This window comes from Emericellopsis atlantica (assembly GCF_019669845.1).
Source record: "Emericellopsis atlantica unplaced genomic scaffold F5Z01scaffold_15, whole genome shotgun sequence".
NCBI lineage: Eukaryota > Fungi > Ascomycota > Sordariomycetes > Hypocreales > Bionectriaceae > Emericellopsis > Emericellopsis atlantica.
This window is the reverse complement of record NW_025764717.1, coordinates 44,064-67,768: the sequence shown is the minus strand read 5'-3', so window position 1 is coordinate 67,768 and position 23,705 is coordinate 44,064. Positions and strand designations below refer to the sequence as shown.

General features: G+C 56.7%; 11 protein-coding genes across 11 annotated transcripts; 7 read left to right on the top strand and 4 right to left on the bottom strand.

The window, feature by feature from the left end:
* Positions 1–1,115: 1,115 nt before the first annotated feature.
* Positions 1,116–3,528, top strand: F5Z01DRAFT_124342 (general substrate transporter). Its single transcript, XM_046257520.1, has 2 exons — positions 1,116–1,853; positions 1,905–3,528. Exons 1-2 carry the CDS (start codon positions 1,344–1,346, stop codon positions 3,099–3,101), a joined length of 1,707 nt encoding a protein of 568 aa, XP_046117634.1. The 5' UTR covers positions 1,116–1,343; the 3' UTR covers positions 3,102–3,528.
* Positions 3,485–5,837, top strand: F5Z01DRAFT_623144 (ferric reductase like transmembrane component-domain-containing protein; the record flags this gene model as incomplete). Its single annotated transcript, XM_046261305.1, has 5 exons — positions 3,485–3,901; positions 3,958–4,286; positions 4,341–4,570; positions 4,625–4,686; positions 4,740–5,837. The coding sequence occupies 5 exons, from the start codon at positions 3,485–3,487 to the stop codon at positions 5,835–5,837; spliced, it is 2,136 nt and encodes a 711-aa protein (XP_046117633.1).
* Positions 5,838–5,989: 152 nt separating this feature from the next.
* On the bottom strand, positions 5,990–6,994 carry F5Z01DRAFT_622994 (uncharacterized protein; the record flags this gene model as incomplete). The annotated part of the gene is made up of 1 exon (XM_046261296.1): positions 5,990–6,994. The coding sequence occupies one exon, from the start codon at positions 6,992–6,994 to the stop codon at positions 5,990–5,992; it is 1,005 nt and encodes a 334-aa protein (XP_046117632.1).
* A 1,092-nt stretch (positions 6,995–8,086) lies between these two features.
* Positions 8,087–9,160, top strand: F5Z01DRAFT_674594 (uncharacterized protein; the record flags this gene model as incomplete). Its single annotated transcript, XM_046265059.1, has 1 exon — positions 8,087–9,160. One exon carries the CDS (start codon positions 8,087–8,089, stop codon positions 9,158–9,160), a length of 1,074 nt encoding a protein of 357 aa, XP_046117631.1.
* Positions 9,161–10,847: 1,687 nt separating this feature from the next.
* F5Z01DRAFT_656498 (tyrosine phosphatase family-domain-containing protein) lies at positions 10,848–12,454 on the top strand. Its single transcript, XM_046263585.1, has 2 exons — positions 10,848–11,589; positions 11,639–12,454. The coding sequence occupies exons 1-2, from the start codon at positions 11,285–11,287 to the stop codon at positions 12,192–12,194; spliced, it is 861 nt and encodes a 286-aa protein (XP_046117630.1). The 5' UTR covers positions 10,848–11,284; the 3' UTR covers positions 12,195–12,454.
* On the bottom strand, positions 12,455–13,183 carry F5Z01DRAFT_656497 (uncharacterized protein). The gene is made up of 2 exons (XM_046263584.1): positions 13,006–13,183; positions 12,455–12,943 (listed from the first exon to the last, which is right to left on the bottom strand). Exons 1-2 carry the CDS (start codon positions 13,091–13,093, stop codon positions 12,579–12,581), a joined length of 453 nt encoding a protein of 150 aa, XP_046117629.1. The 5' UTR covers positions 13,094–13,183; the 3' UTR covers positions 12,455–12,578.
* Positions 13,184–13,718: 535 nt separating this feature from the next.
* Positions 13,719–14,946, bottom strand: F5Z01DRAFT_124065 (uncharacterized protein). The gene is made up of 2 exons (XM_046257519.1): positions 14,616–14,946; positions 13,719–14,533 (listed from the first exon to the last, which is right to left on the bottom strand). Exons 1-2 carry the CDS (start codon positions 14,736–14,738, stop codon positions 13,904–13,906), a joined length of 753 nt encoding a protein of 250 aa, XP_046117628.1. The 5' UTR covers positions 14,739–14,946; the 3' UTR covers positions 13,719–13,903.
* Positions 14,947–16,052: 1,106 nt separating this feature from the next.
* On the bottom strand, positions 16,053–17,382 carry F5Z01DRAFT_123927 (uncharacterized protein). Its single transcript, XM_046257515.1, has one exon. It carries the CDS (start codon positions 16,893–16,895, stop codon positions 16,149–16,151), a length of 747 nt encoding a protein of 248 aa, XP_046117627.1. The 5' UTR covers positions 16,896–17,382; the 3' UTR covers positions 16,053–16,148.
* An 84-nt stretch (positions 17,383–17,466) lies between these two features.
* Positions 17,467–18,507, top strand: F5Z01DRAFT_656482 (phosphate transporter). The gene is made up of 3 exons (XM_046263583.1): positions 17,467–17,661; positions 17,770–17,930; positions 17,984–18,507. The coding sequence occupies exons 1-3, from the start codon at positions 17,639–17,641 to the stop codon at positions 18,376–18,378; spliced, it is 579 nt and encodes a 192-aa protein (XP_046117626.1). The 5' UTR covers positions 17,467–17,638; the 3' UTR covers positions 18,379–18,507.
* A 138-nt stretch (positions 18,508–18,645) lies between these two features.
* F5Z01DRAFT_123984 (XPA protein C-terminus-domain-containing protein) lies at positions 18,646–20,249 on the top strand. The gene is made up of 3 exons (XM_046257517.1): positions 18,646–18,851; positions 18,902–19,550; positions 19,601–20,249. Exons 1-3 carry the CDS (start codon positions 18,765–18,767, stop codon positions 20,014–20,016), a joined length of 1,152 nt encoding a protein of 383 aa, XP_046117625.1. The 5' UTR covers positions 18,646–18,764; the 3' UTR covers positions 20,017–20,249.
* F5Z01DRAFT_124010 (neutral alpha-glucosidase ab precursor) lies at positions 20,150–23,182 on the top strand. The gene has a single exon (XM_046257518.1). It carries the CDS (start codon positions 20,482–20,484, stop codon positions 23,023–23,025), a length of 2,544 nt encoding a protein of 847 aa, XP_046117624.1. The 5' UTR covers positions 20,150–20,481; the 3' UTR covers positions 23,026–23,182.
* Positions 23,183–23,705: the final 523 nt, after the last annotated feature.

Genomic DNA, 23,705 nt, shown 5'->3' with positions numbered 1-23,705 from the left:
TCCACTAACGTTAGTGCAAAAGTGAAAAAAGAAGCCTGGCCCTAGCCTGAAAGGTAATCTAGCACACCACGCAAAATCCCATCGGACCGTGCCTGCAAACCTATCAGGGGAGGCCATCAGGACAAGCACGTGAGGGATGGGTGGACGAGCCCAGGACAGTCCAGGACGGCCCAGTCCAATACGAAGGCCCAAAGACGAATGATCGCGTGTCGGACGCGTGACCAACGGATTCTCCGTCAGGTCTGGTCTGGTCTGGTCTGCCGGCGCTTCTCGGCGCTTCTCTGTTCCTGTGAGGAGCAAAGGTGGAGACCCCAGAGATGGCATTTCGCGGGTGCCCCATTTGGAGAATTAAGCAGTGCCGTGCGTGCCCCATGCAAAAGATTATGGGTCGGTTTACTGAGTAACGTACTGTTCACGGCCAATGTACATGACTGCGATCACGACCAAGAACAACATTCCGATGCGGTCCGCGCTCGAGCTCCTTTTGCACGTGTGAAAGTCACGAGATGAAAAGCCACGCGCAAGTGAGACTAACAGAGCTACTCAGCCCCCCGCGATCTGTATCAAGCATTCCTTAGTATCAGACCTCATCATCATCAGCACGTATGTACTTTCTCAGCATATCCACTAGCCATGCGCCGCGTCCGCTGGCTGGCCGAATATTCGGTGGTACTGAGACTGTGGAAGGAGATCGGACTTGTTTAGGACTGGGGTCCTGTCCAGGCCCGCAGTGCCCATGGGCGCTCATGGGATGCCCATGGGACGGAGTGGACCCTCTGTCCAGAAAGGGGGGGAGGAGTCGACTAGGGGCGGACGCAAAGGGGTCCAGTCCTCGCGATTCCCGTACCTTTGCAGCACGCAGGCGGCTCACACTGACAGCAGCTAATTTCTCTCCGCGTTTGCTACCACATCCAGCCAACCCGTCACGGATCAAGCGGCTCCATGTCCATGTTCCACTGCGATGCAACAATGCGCGAGACGTGAAATTAGAGCGCCAAGCCCTCCGGCCAGCTAGTCCAGTCACCTGTTGAGGTTAGCCTAGAGCAGTAGACTGGACTCGGATCGTGGCAGACCAGGCCAGGCGCGACTGGGCCCCCTGCCCGTCACCTTCCTCCCGTTGCTCGATTGCACCGAGCCCCAGCCCGACTCCGTGGCACCTGCCTGGATCTGAAGAGAGAAACGTGAAAGTCGTTCGCTGCTTCCTCCCTATAAGATCCTGTCCCCCCCTCCTTTCCCAAGATCTGTGTCTCGTCCCTCCCTTCCCCGTGTCTCACGCTCCAAGTCATCGACACTCCGGCCCCCCTGCTCACCGACAAGACTTCCACAGAGACAGTTCTTCAGCCATGGCCACCAACAACAACAAGGAGGGCGCTGGCATCGTCCAGGATGAGCATCGCCACGGCTCCATCAACCTCCCTGCCGCCCAGGATATCAACGGCGTCGAGGCCCCCGTCACCTGGAAGGCCTACCTCATGTGCGCCTTCGCCTCGTTCGGTGGTATCTTCTTCGGTTACGACTCTGGTTACATCAACGGTGTCAACGGCGCCAAGATCTTCGTCGAGGCCGTCGAGGGCCCCGGCGCCACGGAGCTGAGCTACAGCCACCTGACCCTCATCACCTCCATCCTCTCCGTTGGTACCTTCTTCGGTGCCGTCATTGCTGGTGATGTCGCCGAGTGGATCGGCCGCAAGTGGACTGTCATCCTCGGCTGCTTCATCTACATGATCGGTGTTGTTGTCCAGATGATCACTAGCCCCGACCAAGCCCTCGGTCCCATTGTCGCCGGTCGTCTCATTGCCGGTCTTGGTGTCGGTTTCGAGTCCGCCATTGTCATCCTGTACATGTCTGAGATTGTGAGTCTCACTATATGAAGCTAAAGAAGAAACGAAGCTAACCTCGATCAGTGCCCCCGCAAGGTCCGTGGTGCCCTCGTGGCCGGTTACCAATTCTGCATCACCATCGGTATCATGTTGGCCTCCATTGTCGTCTATGGCACCCAGGACCGCACCGACACTGGCTCCTACCGCATCCCCATCGCCATCCAGTTCCCCTGGGCCCTCATCCTCGGCGGAGGTCTCCTCTTCCTCCCCGACTCCCCTCGCTACTTTGTCAAGAAGGGCAAGATTGCCAAGGCCAAGAACTCGCTCGCTCGCGTCCGTGGCCAGCCCGAGGACTCCATCTACGTCCAGAGTGAGCTTTCGGAGATTATCGCCAACGAGGAGTACGAGCGTGCTCTGATCCCCTCGACTACCTGGTTCGGCTCCTGGGCCAACTGCTTCAAGGGCAGCATCTTCTCCCCCAACTCCAACCTGCGCCGCACCGTCCTCGGTACCTCTCTCCAGATGATGCAGCAGTGGACTGGTGTCAACTTCATCTTCTACTACTCGACTCCCTTCCTCAAGTCGACGGGCGCCATTTCGGACACCTTCCTCATCTCCATGATCTTCACCATTGTCAACGTCTGCTCCACCCCCCTGTCCTTTTGGACCGTCGAGCGCTTCGGTCGCCGCACCATCCTCATTTGCGGCGCCTTTGGTATGCTCATCTGCCAGTTCCTCGTCGCCATCATCGGTGTCACTGTTGGCTTCAACAAGACCCACCCTTCGCCCACTGACCCGACCGAGTCGCTCGCCAACAACATCCCTGCCGTCAACGCCCAGATCGCCTTCATCGCCATCTTCATCTTCTTCTTCGCCTCCACCTGGGGTCCTGGTGCCTGGATCGTCATCGGCGAGATCTTCCCTCTGCCCATCCGCTCGCGTGGTGTTGCCCTGTCCACCGCCTCCAACTGGCTCTGGAACACCATCATCGCCATCATCACCCCCTACATGGTCCACGAGGACAAGGGCAACATGAAGTCGTCCGTCTTCTTCGTCTGGGGCGGTCTCTGCACGGCTGCCTTTGTCTACTCCTACTTCCTCATCCCCGAGACCAAGGGCCTCACCCTCGAGCAGGTCGACAAGATGATGGAGGAGACCACCCCCCGCACCTCGGCCAAGTGGAAGCCCACCACCACCTTTGCCTCGCAGGTTGGCACCAAGGACGGCTTCCTCGACCCCAACGTCGTCGGCGACGTCGAGCGCCGCGGCTCTGCCGTCTAAATCTAGTTCACTCTGTTCCTGGCAGATGGATCTACCCTACCATATACTCTATTTAAATACCCGGTGTTTGATATTCCTGCCCAACGCGGAATTCGCATATAGTAATCGCTTGAGTAGCTGAATGCAAGTTTATACTTTTCATGTACTCTTCGCTCCTTGATGCAGCAGTGATTCCCTTGTACTGACAGCTGTTGATGAGTCGATAATCGACCCACTGGTGAGTGGCCCCAGGGCCCAGGCCAGCCCCGGCCAGCCTCCACGAGATGTGGATCCCATCTTATCAGATCATCTGATTAAAATGCGCATCTCCGCTTCCATCTCAGCCTCACTTTGATTTTGTGCCTGATTTATCTCTCGTGTTTCCTTTTCGCTCATCGCCCGCCATGCGTTTCTCTGTGATATTGGCGCTTCTCTTCAGCGCCACGGAAGCACGCGCCCAACCGCCAGACGAGACAGCCTGCGTGTCGGCGTGTCGCAGTTCGTTCCAGAGAGTGGCCTTTGTCGACGGCGACCCGCATGCTTCGTTCTATGGCAAGTCGTGCCAATCACGGCTCAACACGCAGTCGCTATATATCTGCCTGGACCTCTACTGTGGCACGTACAACGTCGACAAACTGAACGCCACGTGCGTGGAAGAGTATGGGGAGGGCCTGTTGCCGCACAGCATCGTGGATGGGATGGACGAGGACGACATTGCGGCGGTGACGAGGTTCAACGAGACGACCTTTGCCTTTGGGTCGAAAGTGGATGGGTTGCTCCTGGTGGACGAGGGCTCTTTCAAGAGGTGGCTGGACACAATCGTGGGTGGATGGTGTCCGCGCCCCTTTGCTTCCGAGGTACTGATGTGGTAGGACAGGAGTCGTTGAATCATGCGCACTACTACCATTCGGCGTATGGCTGGGCCATGGGGTATTTTTGGCTCGTCGTTGTGGCCATTGCCATGGTGAGCCGGGCCATCGACGTCTGTGAAGCAAGAAGAGGCGCCTTTCCGAGGCAGGGGTCGATGAGGAGATGGCTGAAGCGCAACGTCCAAACACCCTCCACTCTAGGCAGGAGATGTGCGCAGGACTACGGCGGCTGGGCGACGGTGCCTCCAAGGATCCAGTCGCTGACCATCGGGGCATTCGTCGTGCTGAACGTGTGGTGTAGTGTGCACGGGTACAAGATTGTCCCGCACAATATTTAGTAGGTCTCCCCCCCCTTTTTCGCGGAGGACCTAACCTAAATGACTGGTGACAGCTGGCCGACTGTCAGCGGACAAGTGCTGCGCTACGTGTCAGACCGCACGGGCATCATCTCCTTTGCCAATTTCCCCCTGCTGTGGCTCTTTGGCATGAGGAACAATGTCGTCCTCTGGCTGACGGGGTGGGACTTTGGCACGAGCAACAACTTCCATCGATGGGTGGCGCGCGTGGCCACCGTCCAGGCTGTTGTGCATAGTGCAGGCTACACGGCGAAGATTTTGCAAGGTGAGTGACGTCTTTCGCCTGGGAGAGGCACTCTTGTGGCTGACGGTGTGATAGATGGAGGCTGGGCGTACTTTGCGTCGTGGTTGACACGGCTATTCTGGTGCGCAGGGGAGATGGTAGGTTCTGTCCAACGTGGCATGCAAGTGATCGACTGACGATAATCCTCAAGGCCACGATAGCTATGTGTGCCATCTTAGGCCTCTCCTTCTACTGGTTTCGGCGTCAAAACTATGAGCGCTTCCTCGTGTTGCACGTCGGCCTCTCTGTTCTGGTCCTCATCACCATGCTGCTGCATGTCTCGATCTTTAACGGCGAGTATGATGCCTTGTTTTGGGTTCCCCTCGGCATCTGGGTTCTTGACCGGGTCCTCCGTCTTGCAAGGGTTCTCTTGTTCAGTTACACGTTCTACACGCAGGCGGATGTCTGGTACAACGACGCTGCGGATATGGTTAGGATAGAGGTGCCGCTCGAGAAGAGCTGGTATGGCGTTCGACCGGGAACGTATTACTACCTTTCTGTGCTGGATGACGCCTGCTTCTGGGAAAGCCACCCTTTTACGGTGGCGAGCGTGACGTTAGCAGGGGATGAGAAGCGCCCAGGGTTGCTGGAGACAGGGGAGTCGTCACCTCTGCTGAGTGCTGCCAATGACGACGGCTTCACCTCTGGGGTGAAGAACGTCCGGGGAGACTTTGTCACCTTTCTGGTCCGTCCGTACGACTCGTTCACAGGCAGGTTGAAGAGACGGGCGGAGATGGCGAGTCCCAAGAGTGTCAAGCTAAAGTTAGTCGTGGACGGACCGTATGGCGGCACGCTGCCTCTGGAGAAGTTCGACGAGGTCGTGTTTGTCGTGGGAGGAAGCGGCATCGTCGTGCCCATCTCGTATCTGGAAGTGCTCGTCGCTTCTATGGAAGGGAAGAGAGCGAGCAAGGTTGCGATTCACTGGGCCGTTCGACAGGCTGGATTTGCCACCGAGGTGTTGCAACGTGATCTCCTGGCGGCCGCCACGAGCTCCAACATCTCACTGAGTGTCTACCATACCGGCAGCGACAGCACCACACGACTCGAGTCAGATCCTGTCGCATGGTACAATGCGCGGATCAACGCGACGAGGACTGTCGAGGAGGCACTGGCTGCTGGCGAGGGGAGCATTGTGGTTGTGGCGTGTGGGCCTGCGCGGATGGCAGATGCAGCGAGGCAGGCGACTGTCAAGGGCATGGGGCGGAGTGATAGACGGATAGAGTACTTTAAGGAGAGTTTCCAGTGGTAGACTAGAGTAAACGATTGCCATCCCGGCCTGGCTCGACAACAAGAATCGCGGCATACAGAATCGTCCTGCCAAATTGTCCCAAAACCCAAAACCAAGCGATGATGTGCGGACCACCGCAATATTAGTACATCCAAATTCACCTTTTTTCTTTCTCACTGGTTCGCTCCCACGTTGACAATAACCTTGCCGCGAGGCGAGTCCTCCTTCACGTACACCATCGCACTCTTGGCCTCCTCAAACGGGAACCTCCTGTCAACAATGAGCTTCAGCTTGCCATCGCTCAGCCACGCGGTGAGCTGCTCCAGGTCAGGCTGGCTGTTCTTGGTCATGAACAACCGGAACCTGCCTCTCGCACCCCCCATAAAGGCAGGCAGCAGCATGGCGTAGAGCAGTTTGGTGACCGTCGAGAAGCTCAAATTCCCACCAACAAAGAAGTAGGGGGCACGGGCCTTGAGGTAGTCGTTGCTCGCAGAAAATAGGTTGGACGGATTGTTGCCGACATTGTCCACGATAAGATCAAACTTGAGCCCGGCGCCCTGAAGCTTCTCCACCACCGAGTTCTTCTTATAGTCAATGACCACGTCGGCCCCGAGCTCCTTGCACAGGTCCATCTTGCCGGTCGAACAGGAGGTGGTCACATGGCAGCCTAGTATCTTGCCAATCTGGACGCACATTGTGCCCACTCCACCCGAGCCACCGTTGATAAAGATTTTTGACCCGGCAGATACATATGGTGCAATAGTCTGGTATGCTGTGAGCCCAGCAGTGGGCAAGCCTGCCGGATCCCGAACATTGGGAGCGTATTCTGCGACCGCAGACCGTTCGGCAACCACGTACTCTGACAATCCACCTGGACCCTGCAGAGGAGACGCTCTCCCCAGCACAGAGCTACCGACTTTGACATCGTTCACTTGATTGCCGACAGCTGCCACGACGCCTGCAAAATCCATGCCAACTGTTTTAGGGTAGGCCAGTACCAGTCGTGCGACTTGGCCCAATTCGTTGAGCTTGTAGTCGGCAGGATTCAGCCCACATTCCGAGACCTTGACGAGGAGCTCCTGTGGCTTGAGGGAGGATGCCGCGGGCTTCGCCACATTGGTGTCAAGGATGAGCGTGTGCTCGAGTTGGCCAGGGCGGCCAAAGCGCCAAGCACGCATGGTGGTGGTGTTGATGTCTGACTGCGACATGCTGACGTGCGTCTCGATTCGTGAGAAATGCCGATCAGGCACAGACTAGGAATGATGGGTATGATGAAAGGGATTGAATCGCGCAAATTCAAGCATGCTTTGTGATTATATTGTAGACTATAGCTGTAGCTGCTTGATGGAGTGAGGAGAAATCCATGATGACATTCTTACCTATGGGCGTGCCAGCCGCAGCGCGGGAGCGAGTACGTGCAAATCTTGATGCATAACAGCATAATCGCTAAAGCGAAAGGCAACCACTTCACAAGGCTCGCAAAGGCCATGTATAATTAAGGGCCTCCGTTCAAATGATCATTGAGGAATTGCTAGTCGGTATCCGTATTTGCGCGCGGGCAGAATTGCCGATCATCAACTGGTACGTTCCTGCCGCTGCAACACCATTATGGCCTGAGGCACCAAGAATCGTGCCAAAGGGGTCATCTCGCTCGTCACATTTCAAGGCAGCACTTTTCACTTGCCATCAACTTCACTCAAATGCCAAACACCCGACTCCTTGTCCAACCGATCGCCATGCATGCTTTTTGGCCCTGGCTAGCACATTCCTCGACGGCAGTCGACCGGTATTTGCACTTCGACAGCCGGTAAGACAGCGAGCGTCATCTGGTCAACGCCAGGGCGAAACAATAGCGACGACCCCTTCCTCACCTAGGGCCACAATGTCCGGGGACTTGCCTGGGAATGTGACAATTTCGGCGGGCACTTTGAGAGGGAGCGTTTCAGCTGGCACAGGGAATTCGTCGCCCTGCGAGATCAGCAGCTATGCCAACCAAGCCGGATCATGAGAATTCCCCAGCAATGGACGTGGAATTGTCATTCGCAGCATCATGTCCTTTTGCACTTGATGATCGAGATCTGGGACAACCGCCTCACACTTGTCTGCGGCGACTCTGAGTATAAAGCGTTGGCAGTGGTCGCGTCCGAATCAACAAACCATCCCACTCACTCAAGGCATCCTTCTCCATCAGTGCCGAGCTCTGAACAATACGAAATTCCACACAGAACAGACACTCGTCAATACACACACACTCTCTCAACTCAGACAACATGCAGATCGGCATCTACACCATCCTCGTGGCCTGCCTCGCCGGCACCGGCTTCACCGCCCCTCTTGACGCCCGTCAGCTCGGAGGTGTCACTGACGCGGTGGGCGACGCTGCCGGCATGGCGACCGACATGGCCGGTGGTGCTGTCGACGGACTCACAGGCTCTCTGGGTGGTGACGTCGCTGGCGCTGCTTCCGATGCTGCTCAAGGCGCAATGGACGGTGTTGAGAGTGCCGCCGGAATGGGTGGTGACGCCGCCAGCGGCGCTCTCACGGGGGCCACGGACGCTGTTGGCTCTCTCACCTCAGGCCTTGGCGGTCTGGGAGGCGCCGGAGATGCTCTGTCCGGACTCACAGGCTCTCTGGGAGGCGCCGGAGGTGCTGCGTCAGGCCTTACCGACTCAATCGGAGGTTTGACAAAGGGTGTCAGCGGCTCCGGCAGCTCCGACCTTATCGGGGGCTTGCTTGGAAATCTGCTTGGCCAGAAGATGGCTGAACAACAAGAGAAGCGTCAGCTAGGCGCCGTATCGGGACTCGCTGGTGGTCTTCCCACGGATGCCCTTTCCGGAGTACCCCTCCTCGGCCCTCTGCTCAGCGGTATTCTTGGTCAGAAGATAGCTGAGATGGAGCAAATGAAGAACGAGAAGCGACAACTCGGCGCTGTGTCGGGCCTTGCTGGTGGCCTCACGGGTGGCCTCGGCAGCCCTACAGATGATGTCTCTGGCCTCACAGGTGGCCTCACGGGTGGAAGCGGCAGCCCCACGAGTGCCCTCTCGGGACTGCTTGGAGGCAGCGGCGGCTCCGGAGATCTCCTCGGCGGCTTGCTTGGTGGTCTGCTCGGCCAGAAGATGGCTGAGATGGAGCAAATGAAGAACGAGAAGCGACAACTCGGCGCTGTGTCGGGCCTTGCTGGTGGCCTCACGGGTGGCCTCGGCAGCCCTACAGATGCTGTCTCTGGCCTCACAGGTGGCCTCACGGGTGGCCTCACTGGTGGCGGCAAGAAGGACGGCCTCCTTGGTCTGGGCGTCCTTGGTATCCTTCGCAGAGCCATCGAGGACGAGCAGATGCAGAACTAGAAGCGCGGACTTGTCGGTCGCCTTGCCTTTCTTTTGTGGTGAGAGGTGGCCCGTCCATTGTTGATGGGCTTTCCTTCTGCCCTGGGCGGATTTAGTACAACAGGTGTTCATTGTAATTAGGGTTAGTTGGTATCGACATTGCAGTGTTAATTTTACGCGTGGTTACAAACCGACTCGTAAATGTCATGGCTGTCATGGCAAATAGTCCGCCTAGCCATCTGTTCCCTGGTAGTAGCAACTCCTAGGGTCGTACGCCCTGGCCGATACACACATAATAAAGGGGTGGGCTCTGCGGCAAGAAGAATGTGCCCGGTCTTGACTCCAACGTCCATAGTGTTGCGACAGACGTCTTTCCTCCAAGGAGTGATGGGGTGGATATAGGATATTTGACAGGTGTAGGGCAGCTAGCTGGAACTCTCTCCGAAACTTTCCCAGTCCTCTTGACCTCCCTTGATGCAGACGGCTTGAAGTCCCATAACAGAGTCTAGACGAGCCGACAAGCCCAAGCAACACAAATGGTGCGGGTGTCTGCCACTCTGGCCCCGAGGCGTCGAAATCCGGGTTCTAATATACACGTAGAAGTCATCCCGGCCACCAGCCCATATCATGGCCAAAGCTCGGCGAGGACTGACTATTAGTACGGTAGTGCGTTGTAAACCTGTACCATCATTCGCTGGACTAACAAGGGACTGGTCTAGCATAAGGTTCTATCTTTACAGCAGCCGAGCTCTAGCGCTAGTCAAGGTAGTTCGCGCCTGATCGTGTTTGACTCCAATAGCGGATTCTCAATGGCGTCACAGCACGTGTCGCCATGTTCTTATTGATGACTTCATCTGGGCAATGGTCGGCTTCGCACGTGAGTGAGTCGGAGAATATGAGTGATCGGGTGAAAGCAGAGGCTTTCGAATTGACGAGGTTCTGCCTCTTGGCTCGCTTTTGATCACTTGGCTGTCTTCAAGTTTGACAGACAAGCACACAAGGCTCGCAGCTCGCCTGCAGATCGGCTGCGCACACGAGTCGCGAGTCGTGAAGTCTAGAACTGGAAGTCAAGCCACAACCAAGCTGCAAAGGCCGCGGATGGTCGGATGGGATCTCTAACTTAAGAGTCCAGGGTCGCTGCAGGGGCTCGCTGATCGCAGCCACGGCAGGGGTTACGGGACTGGCAGGCCGCAGGATTCTAGGAAGGATGGCGGATGGTGAATTGTTTCTGTTTGATCAGCATTCTGAATGATGTATTTCCAATTCCTGGTGGCAGGAAAAATGTCGTCAATGAGTTCAAGAGTTGATTTTCGCCTGGAGGGCAAAGCGGCAGACTGGTGCGGAGGAAGTGTGCTGCACTGTGCAGCTGTGACTACATGTACTCCGTAGAGCCCCCACGTCACTGAGTGTCGCGTGAGGTGAGACTGTGCAGACCAGCTGTTTGCGCTCAGCTGGCAGGCACAGTGCAGAACCTGCAATCCCAGCGGACCAAGCCATTCTTGGGCACTGTGTGTGGACCTATATTTTGGGGGTTGCCGTCACCTGCTGGAACAATATTGGGGGCGACATGGATGTCCAGGGCGGCGCTGAGCATCATCGGAGCCACCAGCCCGTAGCGCCTGTTAGCCGCAAGCAAGCATTTCCGTGATGCGCACTATCAAGAATAACCTCCCGTTGGAGCCGCACATCCCCCCCGAAAATTGCGACTCGGGATTCGGACTTAGAATGAATAATTTATTAGTTAGGCAACTTGTCAGCATCTGGCCAGTGACTGGCCAGTGGCTGCGCTCTTGCCAACTTTGAACCTTCCTACTGAACCTAGCTCCAAGCCTTCGCTGACCTGCTCTCCCACGCACCTTTTTCTTCTTCTCCCTCCCCACGATTCACTCTTTGCATGTCCAACTCCACACATGTCACAGGCACTCACCGACAATGCTTTGAACACAATGGACCTCAGTAATCAATCCCCCGTCGGCCTCGCGTAGGTTCCCGACGACCCCCCGCGCCATCGTCACCTTGGTTGTGTGAACAGTGATCGTCCTCGAGACTGGGAATCGACAGCTCATCCCCCGCATACATCTATTTGCGCGGCTGTCCAAACGGTACTCAGCCTCATTGCGGCCTTGAGTTTTCGCTACATACGAAATGCGGCGTACCAGCACGATTGAGCCCTTGTGGTCGCGTGCCTCGTCGCTGGATACCATGACGCGCGAGCTCATCGACGCCGAGGAAGGCTGTCGCCACAGAGACAACTCCAACTCGTCCAGTTCTGGCTCGCTGTCGAGCGGCGAAAATGGCAGTGATTGGGTGGAAAAGGCGACGTACGCTACCGATTCGTCCTCTGAATCGCTTGTCAACTTTGGCGTCGTCGCGCCTGGTCTGTACCGCTCTGGCTACCCGTGCTCCCAGCACTTTCCTTACATGAGCAACCTCCGCCTCAAAACCATTGTGTACGTTGCCCCTGTGACACCGCTACGGACCCCGCTGACATTGTCCCAGTACTCTGGTAGTCAACGATGAGCCGGATGAGGCATTGGAGAGTTTCATTAGCGACGCCAACATCAGGCAAGTCTTCTTTGCCATCAAGGGCACCAAAAAGGAGGCCATTCCGGATGCTGTCATGTCAGACATCCTTGGTGTTGTGTTGGAACCGAGTAATTACCCACTCCTGGTCCACTGCAACAAGGGGAAACACCGCACCGGCTGCGTCGTCGCGGCAGTCCGCAAGGCAAACGGGTGGCACAGCAGCAGAGCTCTGGCCGAGTACCGATCCTTTGCGGAGCCAAAGGTGCGCGACGCCGATGTCGACTACATCACCAACTTTGACCACGTCGCCATGGGGATTGCGGTCCCAACGCCCTCTATCCTCGGCGGACCCTCGTATCAGATGGGAAGCCGCACACCACTTTCTGACATTGTCTCTTCCTTGTCGAATTGGAAGTGGGGGGAACGCTCAACGCTTAGGAGATCACCACAGACCAACGGATGGTATGTGGCCATGCTAAGTTCGGCATCCATATGCGCATTGGTCATATGGTTTCTACATGGTCGATAGAGCCACGCCCGCACGGCGATGAGGAATCACGAGAGGACTTGTACACCAACATTTTCTATGTCAAATGGTAATGGCAATCAAGGGCCGGAACAACGAGGCGGGTCAAGTGCTGACACTGCTTTCGATTGGCGTATCAGGGAAGCAGATGGCGGGTGAGCCACTTTGAGACTGGTTCGCATCACTGCTTGATTTTACGGCGTTAAGGAACTACTAGCGACGCTTAGCAATAGAGTATAACTTTGTATAGGGCAATGCAAATTTGCCCAAGGCATCTGTCTTGAGCACCCATCTTGATGCGGTGCTGAATACAACGAGACTATATGACCAAACTCCTGCGCATCACACAATGTTTCTACAGTACATATTACAACAACGCTCCCTCCATCATTCCTCAATTCCCCATCGGTTGCGCTCCTTCCTCTCCCGCTCGTCCTTCTCAAAATCGCCCGTCAACCACACCAAGCCTCCCGCCGCCGCATTGACGAGGCCCAATCCCACGGCAAGGCCCCTGACTCCGCCCCTGACGCTGAACCGCCCTCGTAGGCCCTGCCGCCTCCTCATCGCGGTGAGGGCGTACAGCCCGCTCCACGCCGCCGTGAGACCACCAGCCGCCGTCGGGTAGCCGGCCAGGTTGAAGTACGTGGCGGCGAACAGAGGGGCGGGAAACAGCAGGAGAGCGAGAGGCTGACGCGGGCGCATATGGAGGCCTATGACGAGCGTCGCCAGGACAGATGGAGGCACGGCGGATGCTACAGTGTGCGGTCAGCTTCGGATCATGAGCGAGGTGAGAGAAAGTTCTCGGTAGACGTACAGCCCCAGCCCTTGAGACGAGCCACGGCCGACTTCGTCTTGGGGTCATTGGCGATATCCTCCACGACTTCTGTGCCCTTGTCCGCCATTTTGAGGTTGCTAGGCGATTTTCGAAGCCGCAGGTTCTGCTCAAATCAACAATTATGAGACTTTCCGTGATCGCATGAGCTTGATCCCTGCGATGACGTTGAGCACTCGACTCAATTGATCTTGGACGCGCTAGTGGCTGCACCATATCTTAGTCATCAACTACGTCACGTGATTCCGGATGGGCACCCGATCTTCCGAGATCCGGGATGACTAACCTTGACTCCGACCGAGTCACTCGCCGCCGATCACCTGCGTAACATTGACCTCCTTGCACAGCCGCGCGGGGTGCAGCAATGTCATCCAATATCAACAAACCGGTAAGACGGGACTGGGGTTTTGCCAGGCTTTCCTCAAGGCGCCCTGACTTCTGCCCTATGCTCGTCCCGCAGCCGTGCATCGAAGCGCCGTCCCCGACTTCTGGTACGTGTATTCCCTTCATCTTACATCAATCGTTGATATAAGTCACGGGACGTTCGCACAGCCTCCCCCATATATCGACCCTCCTTCCCCTCTGGACGACGCGACCTTGATTTCATGATGACTCGGAGATCACAGGGCCATGAGATGCGTGTCAATTTTGAAGCTGGTGATTGGATTGCGCTGCAAATTATTGTACGGAGATACATTACCGCTCCAATCGCCGCCGAGTCTCCCAAGTCTATATGCAAAATCCAATAACCATTCATGCCAACAGGGGGAATCATATGCCAAGAATGCGAAAGGTCATGACTTCGTACACGGACATGGCATCGTGAGCAAGTCTCTCCTCTGGATCAGAGAGGCAAAGCAGTCCTCGAATCACTCCTCAATCACACTGCTCCGCCACCGCCGCCCCAATATTGATGTCCGTGGTACCCTTGCGGATAGTAGGACTGCTGCTCCTGGGAGTAGTAGTTCTCCTCATCGAACTCTGATGAGTGGTATGCCAAGGTCGGCTGTGCTTCAGGGTCACTGAAAGGCGTCTGTTGATGGTATTGCGCATGGTACTGTTGGTGATGGGCAGACATGGAGACGTCCATTGCGCTGTTCGGGTAGCCGTGGTGAGATGCCCCTGACGTTGTTGGCGCAACAACGTCATCATCGAAATTGTTCATATCAAAGGGTTCACCGGTCCAGAATGAGTCATCGAGCTGGTCCAGCATGCTCGGTTCCTCTCCTCGCGAAGAAGAAGGCGTGCCGTAGACGGCGCCCTGACCGCCTCTGTACCCTGTTTGCTGCTGCGGAGAGAGATGACGGCTGCGGCTTCCCGATCCTCTTTTGGTGGATGTCGAACCAGAGCCAGACGGGGTCTGGCTATTGGCAGGGCTGGTGGTCTCTGCCGAGCGGTGATGACTCTTCTTGCCCCGGCGCGAGCCTCGACTGTTGCTTCGCGAATAGTCACAGGCAAGTTGGTGGGCGACGCATCGCTCACAGCCCTCCTTCTCGCCACTGCACTTGAGCTGTCTATGGTTAGCCAGACGGCGCGCGATGATGATGGGAACCAGGAAGGGCTTCTTATTGGCTTCTTGGAGGTAGATGTACCTTCTTCTCATGGCATCGGTTGCATGCCTGGTGCTGACTGGAGCGCGCTGTGACAGGATCAAACGCTCGACGGAGGTTCTGTACCTCGTCCGTTTCGGGATCGTATTTCCATGTGCCAAACATGATCTAGAAAAAAGGGCAGACTTGAGAAGGTTTGATGAGATGCATGCCTAGCCAACAGACCAAAGGACTGATCTCGCGATCGCGGTAGACCATTTTATATAAGCCATGTCACGACACAACCAACGTACAGCCAAGACCTATCTAGGAAACTAGGCAACAAACACCCCTGCAGCCCTGCCTAGATCCAGCCCAGCGAGCGCCCCGCATATACGCCAGCCGCTCGCGAGGCCACCCGTTAAAATCCATCACCAAGTCGATTGCGGTAGTGCACGCTGCAAACTTGGTTCGATCATTTCGGGTGTTCTCGTTATGCGGGTGTCTGGCGTAGTCGCGGTCAAGGGGCCTTTTGTGGCCCCCACAGTCCACACTGCAGGGCGAAGCTGGCGGTGCTGCCACTGTCTGGGCGCACAGACTGTATGCGGCATGCTGGTGATGGGATTGTTTGGGAAAGAGCATCATGGAAAAAGACTGAACATATCGTCTTTAGGGCCATTGAGGCCTGTTTTCAAATTGGAAAAGTGTGGACGCATGTCACAATTCTTCTGTTGACCCAAGTGACTTTCATCGACAGGCCAGTGGCTCTGATTACCCTAGACTGCAACACAACAAGCCCCTTTTTCCAAAGACTTGTCCAAGAACGCAATTCTTGGCTACCGCAGGTCACATGCAAAAAATAGTATTGTCAACCTCACAAAAATTAACAATAGACCTTAGTCAGATGGAAGCTAGAAGAGTGGCGGCCAGGGCAGAGTAGTGGCAAGTTCTGGGCTATGTATCACCAAACATTGGCCAATCAGAGTCGGACCTATCTCCTATTCGGGACGCCCGACCAAACCCCAGGTTTGTCTCCGAGGTCAGAAGACAGTACCATAGGATGTTCAAAGGCATAGGTATTCTTAGCTGTTGGTTGTTCTAGAACATTTCGCGGTTCCCCAGGATGGGCCCTATTTACAGAGGTGATCGCCACACACTGCCTCTCCGTCTCATTCAGCTTTTGGCACGTCTAGGACTCGGGGATGGGGAAAGCCTGCCTTGCCAAGGTAAATGTAGTCCCCGGATTTGGTGGTCGAAAATTGTCCTCACAAAGGAGCGGAAGATGTAATCGAAATTTGTCTCTCAGCCTCGTTGTTGAACATGAGGGCTGCTTCTGTCTACACCCACGGACTGATATAGACCGGCTGGAAGTTCCGTGTTTCGACCTGCATATTTGCGTTTCTCATTCACTATACTTCGTCTAAGACCTGACACTGGATAGACTGTAAAACTCTCAAGCCACAAAAAAAAAAAAAAAAAAAAAAAAAAAAAAAAAAAAATCATGTATTGTTAATAATCAGGAACGAAAACTCCCACGCAATGAGCCCATGGAATCTCCGCCACAGACAGCCTGTCCAGCAGGCCGCCATTTCCCTTCTATCCGTGTCTGCGTGACGGCAGCGGCGCGAAACGCACTCGCTTCTGCTCCCGAAGAACCACCTCGAGATAGTGGCCAAACTCCCTCAACTCGGACATCGGAATCCGCTCCGTCAGAGTCTCCTTCTGCCCGTCATCCCAGTGCACGATGACCTTGTACCGTTTCGGGTCACTGATCAGATCAGCAAGTATTTGACGCACTGTCTGATTGGGCGACAGTCCTAATCGCCAGTAGCTTCCATGGCGGCGCCGGACGGAGCCGTACGTGTCATTCACCACCGCAATCGACGTAGATGAGGTTGCCCAGCGTGGCTCGGCCAGCCTGTCATGCTTGTCTGTTGCATACTCAGGCTCGGCCGGCGAGTACAAAGTATCTTCATCACGCGAGGACTTTTTCCAGGACTGGCGCTTCGATGGTACATAAGATCGATAGCGCGTATCGTACGTGTTCCTGCCGGAGTCGTTTCTCGAAGTAGTCTCATCCTGCGACGCTCGTCGCGCGCCGGCATACGAGTGCGGGCAGCATGTGCACTGGCAATCCTCGGGATCTCGACTCCTGGGGTCCTTCATGACATACACGCCGTGCGTAGGCAGATAGTCATAGTCCCGTTCTTCGTACTTGGGCTTTGCGCGAGGGGCAAGGGGCAAGCAACAGTCGAACGCGCGACTACGACGGGAGCGACGACGAGGGTCAGTGTCGACAAACCCACTTGAGTAGCGACGAGAGGAGATGTATTCGTGTGGCATGTCGAGTGTCTAACAATTCGAGTCGGGCATGCTGGACTCGAACTCTTTTCGACCTCGAGGTCTACTTAAGTATCACTACATCACAGGGGGGTTCGAGCCAGTGTTTCGACATGGTTGTTCGCTGTGACCGAAGACGAACAACGAAGAACAACAAGAGCCAGGACACTTGGCCGTTGTCCAAAGCCGAACAGAGGGCCCATTGGGCAGCCTAAGCACGGTAAGCCTTGTTCTGTACACTGCGTGTTCATTGTTCGCTTTGATGGACGCAGGACCGACAAGGGCTGGGATCAGGCCATGCTGGGGAAGTGCCAGTACTGCGCGGCGACAATTAGTGAGAATCGGTGGAGAGATGCGAAATGAAACGTCCTTCTGAGGCTCATTGCGGTTGAGAGATTGAGCTGGTCACCTTGTAGTGAGATGTTGATTGAGTGTCGCGACTCGTGAACTTGCAGCGAACATACCTTACGGGGTAAGCTCTACGCCGGCTGGCCGGAACAATGTTCCCCCTCCCCCGCTGAGCACCCTTGATCCCTCCCTGGTGGGGGCGAATTGGGGCTCAGTTGGGGGGCAACTCTGGACTTCGACGGCCTTCCGCGAACAGAGGCCAGATTTTCCGCTCCTGTCCGCGACTCCACGACTGTCATTTACCCTCTCCCACATTGCCGGCCGTCAATCTATACGACAGACCCCATCCCAGCAATCGCGTCCGTACCGCTCTCTTGTGCCTCCTTGAACTCGTCAAAATGGCCGGTCTCAGCCCCCAGATGTATGTCTTGTCGCTCGCTCGCGTGCGCGGAGCACGGCCCCTGGCGCACTCTCTTGTCCTGGAGAAACAAAGGTCTTGAGCAGGAGCAAAATGCTGACAACTGGCCAGCACCAACCTGATCATCATGCTCGGCATGATGCAGGTGTCAAAGAAGATCCCCTTTGACGACCCGCAGGTTCTCACCATGGTCCGCGGCGCCTACATTGCCAGCAATGTCATCATTGCCTTGATCTACTTCTACGTCCAGATGCAGGTCAACAAGAAGAATGGTGCGGTCAATAACACAACCTTGTGGTGCGCGCGGTGACTAACAACCCGACAGACAAGACCACTCTCAAGTACGTCGAGCCCGCTCCCGTCGGCTCCTCCGAGGAGGGCAAGCTCGTGACCACGACTGTGCAGGCCTACGACAGCGCCCAGCTCAAGACGGCCTTCCGTGGCCAGCTCATGGGCATGGCCATGATGTCGTTCATGCACCTGTACCTCAAGTACACCAACCCGCTGCTGATGCAGAGCATCATCCCCCTCAAGAGCGCCCTCGAGAACAACCTTGTCAAGATCCACGTGTACGGACAGCCGGCGTCGGGCGACCTCAAGAGGCCCTTCAAGGCGGCCGCTGGCTTCATGGGCGCGATGCAGGGCGGCGGTGCGCAGAGCGACAAGAAGGCTGTCGAGGCTGCTGAGAGGGCTGGCCGCGGTGGCATCAAGGACGAGTAGGCGTGGTAGAGTTGGGAATTGGTCACCTCTGCTCGGATACACACATACACCTACGTAGATAGAGTTCGAGGGGATGCCGATGTCGAAGTTCTGTAGTAAAGTCCTTGAATACATGCAGTGCGACGATAATTTCCCAATACTATGCATCCGCTGGAAAATAAGAATTAGGTGCGCTTGTTATCCCCGGAGTGTGCAGCCAGGCCCTGGAAATTCAGGGTCCTGTGGCGCGATTGGTGACATCAGCATTCCAGGTTGAGTCACCGTCGTTCACGATCACCCCTCCAGAATCGACAAAGATCTGTCATCCACAGGCAAGTCTGGGGAAGTTTGCAATCGACGCACTGCTGTCATTTCCACATCAACTCACCGCAAGCATTCGCTCCAACATGGCACGACCGACCACGCCGCCGCCGTCCAAGGCACCGACTCAGCCTGCAGGCTCACCACCGACCCCAGAAGTCACGAGGCGCATAGTATGTCGCGCGTTGCTCGCAGGAGAACATGAGAGACTCACAGCATCCAGGAAGAGAACCGCCTGCGCGCCAAAGCGATTCGCGACCAACGCGAAGCCCATCAACGAGCCACCAACACCGAGCCCACCATCACCAAGTCAGCGTCAGGGTTCGTGCCGACAGAGAGCGTCCACATCACGAAGCCAGTCAGCAGTGGCACCAAACGATCCCACGACGAGCTATCGCGCGAGACCTCGACAGCCGCGGGCACGAATCGCGATGGACGCAACAAGGGCGACGAGGAGGCGCTACGTCCGGCCAGAAAGTTCACCAAGTTTGTGGACTACAACATGTCCTCCATGACAGACACCAAGGGTGGTTTCCTCAGCACGGAAGATGATCCACACAACTATGCGCTGGGAGGTGGCAAAAAGGACGATGAGCAGCGACCGAAGAACATGACGATCCAAGAATGGGAGAAGCAACAGCTCATCAAGAATTTACAACGACACAAGACGGGTCCATACGAACCGGGGCTCAGTGTGCTCGACGATCCCAACCAAAGGAAACGATGTCGAGACTGCAACTCATTCGAGATTGACTTTGTCTGGCAGGAAGTATTTCACCTCAGTGTCTGCCATCGATGCAAGGAGAAATACCCCGAAAAGTACAGTCTTTTGACAAAGACAGAGTGCAAGGAGGACTACCTTTTGACTGATCGTAAGTGTACCGTAAGTCTTGACTCAGGATGACCATCTGACGCCGAACAGCGGAGCTGCGCGACCCAGAACTACTGCCACATCTGTCGAAACCGAACCCCCACAAGTCACACTGGCACGACATGATGCTGTTCCTCCGGTGCCAAGTCGAAGAGTACGCGCTGAACACGAAATGGGGCTCCGCGGAAGCCCTGGACGCCGAGTTTGCGCGGCGCGAGACACAGAAGCGGACCCGCAAAGAGAGCAAGTTCAAGGAGAAGCTGATTGAGCTCAAGAGGAAGACGAGGACAGACGCGTTTCGACGGCAGGCGGGGAGTCTGGAGAAGACGGGCGCCAAGGGGTTTGGCGACCGGATAGGCGGGGGTCGACACGTCCATGACTGGGGGCGAACGGTCTTGAACGCGGAGGGCATGACGGTCAAGACATGCGCGGACTGCGGGATGGAAGTCGAGGAGCTGGAGCTGTGAGGGCGGGGTTTGTCCCGAAGCCACGAGTGGTCAATACTCGGGTGGTTGTAAGCCACAATACCGTCTTCAATCCGTTACTGCGTCGCAAGCTCTCTGGAGGACATCTGTGCGTAAATGTTCGCCGACACTTGCCATATGCGGACCGCCGGCCGACCCCGGAGGGGAACCGGCCGGCCCTCAGACCACGACGCGGGGCCCCTCACGCATGGACCAATGGACCCCCAACCTCCAGACCGTGTCTACGGCTGCCACTATTTACGGCATAACTTCGTCTTGGTTTCCCCACACGGTAGATGCCGGCGTCTAGTTTGGAGGACCGGCGTCGGAGGCTCGCTGGCAGCTGGCCCGTCCCCGAGATCATGCTCCCACGAGTTCTCGCCCAGGTCGTCTTCTCTTTCTTGTCCCGTCACATACCAGTTTCTACAGCCCAGGAAACATCTTCATCCAGCTGACTGACTCACCAACATGGCGCCTCAAAGGGAGCTGATACCAACGCAGTGGACGGCAGCTGCCAACGCAGAGGATGCTTCGCCTTCTGTGACCCTGGCGAGCCAACACAAGAACTTGCCATTCACCTTCTCCTTTGAAACTGTCCGTAAGAATGTTTTCCGGACGACATTTACGTCGCCAGAACACCCTCTCCCACCCCATCCCAGTATCCAACGACCTGAGACCTCCCTCGATGGCAGTGGTCTGCAGGTCACGCCTGGCGCCCAGACCAAGAGCATCGCGACGGGCGACTTCAACGCGACGATTGACTGGCAGTCCTCGTCCACTCCCGTCGTCTCCGTGTCGCTCAAGGGCCAGGACAAGCCTCTGCACACCGACATCCCCCATCGTTCGTACACCGTCGACGGCCAGGGCATCGCGCACTACACGCGGTACAACAGAGGCACGCTCCACGTAGGCCTGGGCGAGAAGGCCGCGCCCATGAACCTGTCGGGCCGCAAGTTCGAGCTGAACTGCACAGACAGTTTTGGCTACGACGTCTACCGGACGGACCCCATGTACAAGAACATCCCTCTGCTAATCAACGCCACGCCGCAAGGCTGCGTGGCCATGTTCTCCACCACCCACTCGAGAGGCAGCTACAGCGTGGGCTCGGAGATGGATGGCATGTGGGGCTTTTACAAGTCCTACAGGCAGGACTATGGCGGCCTGGAGGAGTATGTCATTGTCGGCAAGACCCTCGAGGAGATTGTCACCACGTACGCGGAGCTGGCTGGGTTTCCCTTGCTGGTGCCAAGATGGGCCTTTGGGTACCTCTCGGGTGGTATGAGGTACTCCATGCTCGACGACCCGCCCGCCTCCCAGGCTCTTCTCGAAGTTGCGCGGAAACTCAAGGAGCACGACATCCCTTGCTCCGCGCACCAGCTGTCGTCCGGATACACCATTGCCGAACACCACCCCAAGACGCGCAACGTGTTCACCTGGAATAATCATCGATTCCCCGATCCCAAGGGGTTCCTGGAGGAGTACCACAGGCTGGGCATTCGCATCATTGCCAACATCAAGCCCTACGTCCTGGCGAGCCACCCGGAGTATAAGAAGCTGCAGGAGGCGGGTGCCTTGTTCAAGGACCCCCACACGGGCGAGACGGCGACGACGCGCCTTTGGAGCGCAGGCGGAGGCGAGAGCGGCGAGGGCAGCCACATTGACTTCACCTCGGAGTATGGCTTCAAGTGGTGGTACGACGGTGTTCGCGAGCTTTGCCGGGTCGGCATTGACTGCATGTGGAACGACAATAACGAGTACACCGTGACCCACGACGACTGGGAATGCGCACTAAACGACCCGTCTTTCCCGGTGCCAGACGGCGCGGAGAAGCGCCCACAAATCGGTTTCTGGGGCCGCTTCGTCCACACCGAGCTCCATGGCAAGTCATCGCACGATGCCATGCGGGATCATGCGCCAGACCGGAGGCCCTTTGTCCTGACGCGCGCGGCAACGGCTGGTACCATGCGCTACGCGGCCAGCACGTGGAGTGGCGACAACATCACCAGCTGGGCTGGTATGAAGGGCGCCAACGCTCTGTCGCTCAACGCCGGCATGGCCCTGATGCAGTGCTACGGCCACGACATTGGTGGCTTCGAGGGACCGCAGCCGTCGCCTGAGCTGCTCCTCCGCTGGATCCAGCTGGGCTGCCACTCGCCGCGCTTTGCCATCAACTGCTTCAAGACGGGGAGTGACAACAAGGTCGGCGATGTCATCGAGCCGTGGATGTACCCGTCCATCACCCATCTCGTCCGCAAAGCCATCAAGCGCCGGTACGCCATGATTCCGTACTTGTACTCGCTCATGTTGAAGAGTCACAAGACGGCCGTCCCGCCGCAACGCTGGACAGGCTGGGGCTATGAGGCGGACCCGGAGATCTGGACCCCGGAGATTATGGACGGCGAGACGCAGTACTGGCTTGGCGATGCTCTGCTCGTGGGCGGCGTGTACGAGGCGGGCGAGAGCAAAGCGAGGGTCTATCTGCCCAAGGCGTCGGAAGACGACAAGTGGGGGTTCCTCAACCTCAATGCACCTTACGACAACCTCGCCGCCGGGCAGTGGGCGACCATCGACGCAGAGTGGCACGGCGCGGGGATCCCGCTGCTCGCCAAGGTCGGCAGCGCCATCCCGACGGGGCGGGACGTGCAGGTCCTGTCGCCGGGTGAGACGGAGAACGTGGCCAGTCTGCCGCTAGATGACTACCGTGCTGTGGAGATCTTCCCGCCGCCCAAGTCGTCCGAGGGCAAGACGTGGTCGAACACGTGGTATGAGGATGATGGCGTGGCGGCGGTGGAAAAGGTCAAGATCTCTGCGTACACTATCGGGTATAGCTCTATGGATACCGAGGTCGAGGTCACGTTTGAGAGGGATGAGTCCTCTGGGTTCGTGGCGCCGTGGAAGACGCTGGTGGTTGTGTTGCCCTCGGGCGATGATCGCACAGTTCGTTCAGGGGCTGCCAAGGTGGCGAATCTCGGGCGTGATGGGCAAGGCAGAAGGATGTTTGAGCTGTCGTAGGCTTGCAGTTGTCGAGGCGTCTTTGCTGCGATTATCTAATGAATTGTCCAGTGGATTGTCGACCTTCATGTTGCCTTTCGACCGAACTCTACGTGGACTGGCTGTGAACAGTGACATTCCTCTCAGCAGCATCCTGACAAAGCTCCACCGCACATCCCCCAGCCCTCTCTGCCGGAGTCGTGGACATGGAGATATCAAGACTATACAAACTACCTGCATGACTATGCTCCAAGCTCCCGTTATCATCGAGGCCGTATCACGCATCGATTATTAGGACCTATGGGGGCTCCCGTCTCTGAAGCCATCGGTCCAGTCACTGATGGACAGCATCTGAGAGAACAGGCGCTTCCAAGACAAGGCTTCCGAGGTCCCGAGCCTTGCCTGCACGCAGTCCCTGGCATAGCACAGTGGGCGATTGTCGACGCAGAGTGGCACGGCGCGGGGATCCCGCTGCTCGCCAAGGAGCCCTGCCTGCTCGGAAAGCCAAGTCAGAGCAAACACAAGCAAGGTGAAAGAGGCCGTCGTGGGCAGGGCCCATTCCCGTTCTTTGAAAGCTGGACGGGAGCCGAGGGATAGCTTCGCTCTGTCCATGAAGCTCGCAAAAGGTCAAGAGCTTCCGTACGGCGATGATCATGCTTGGGACCCCAGACGCTACTGTAGTTCGTTGAGGGTCGTCGTCA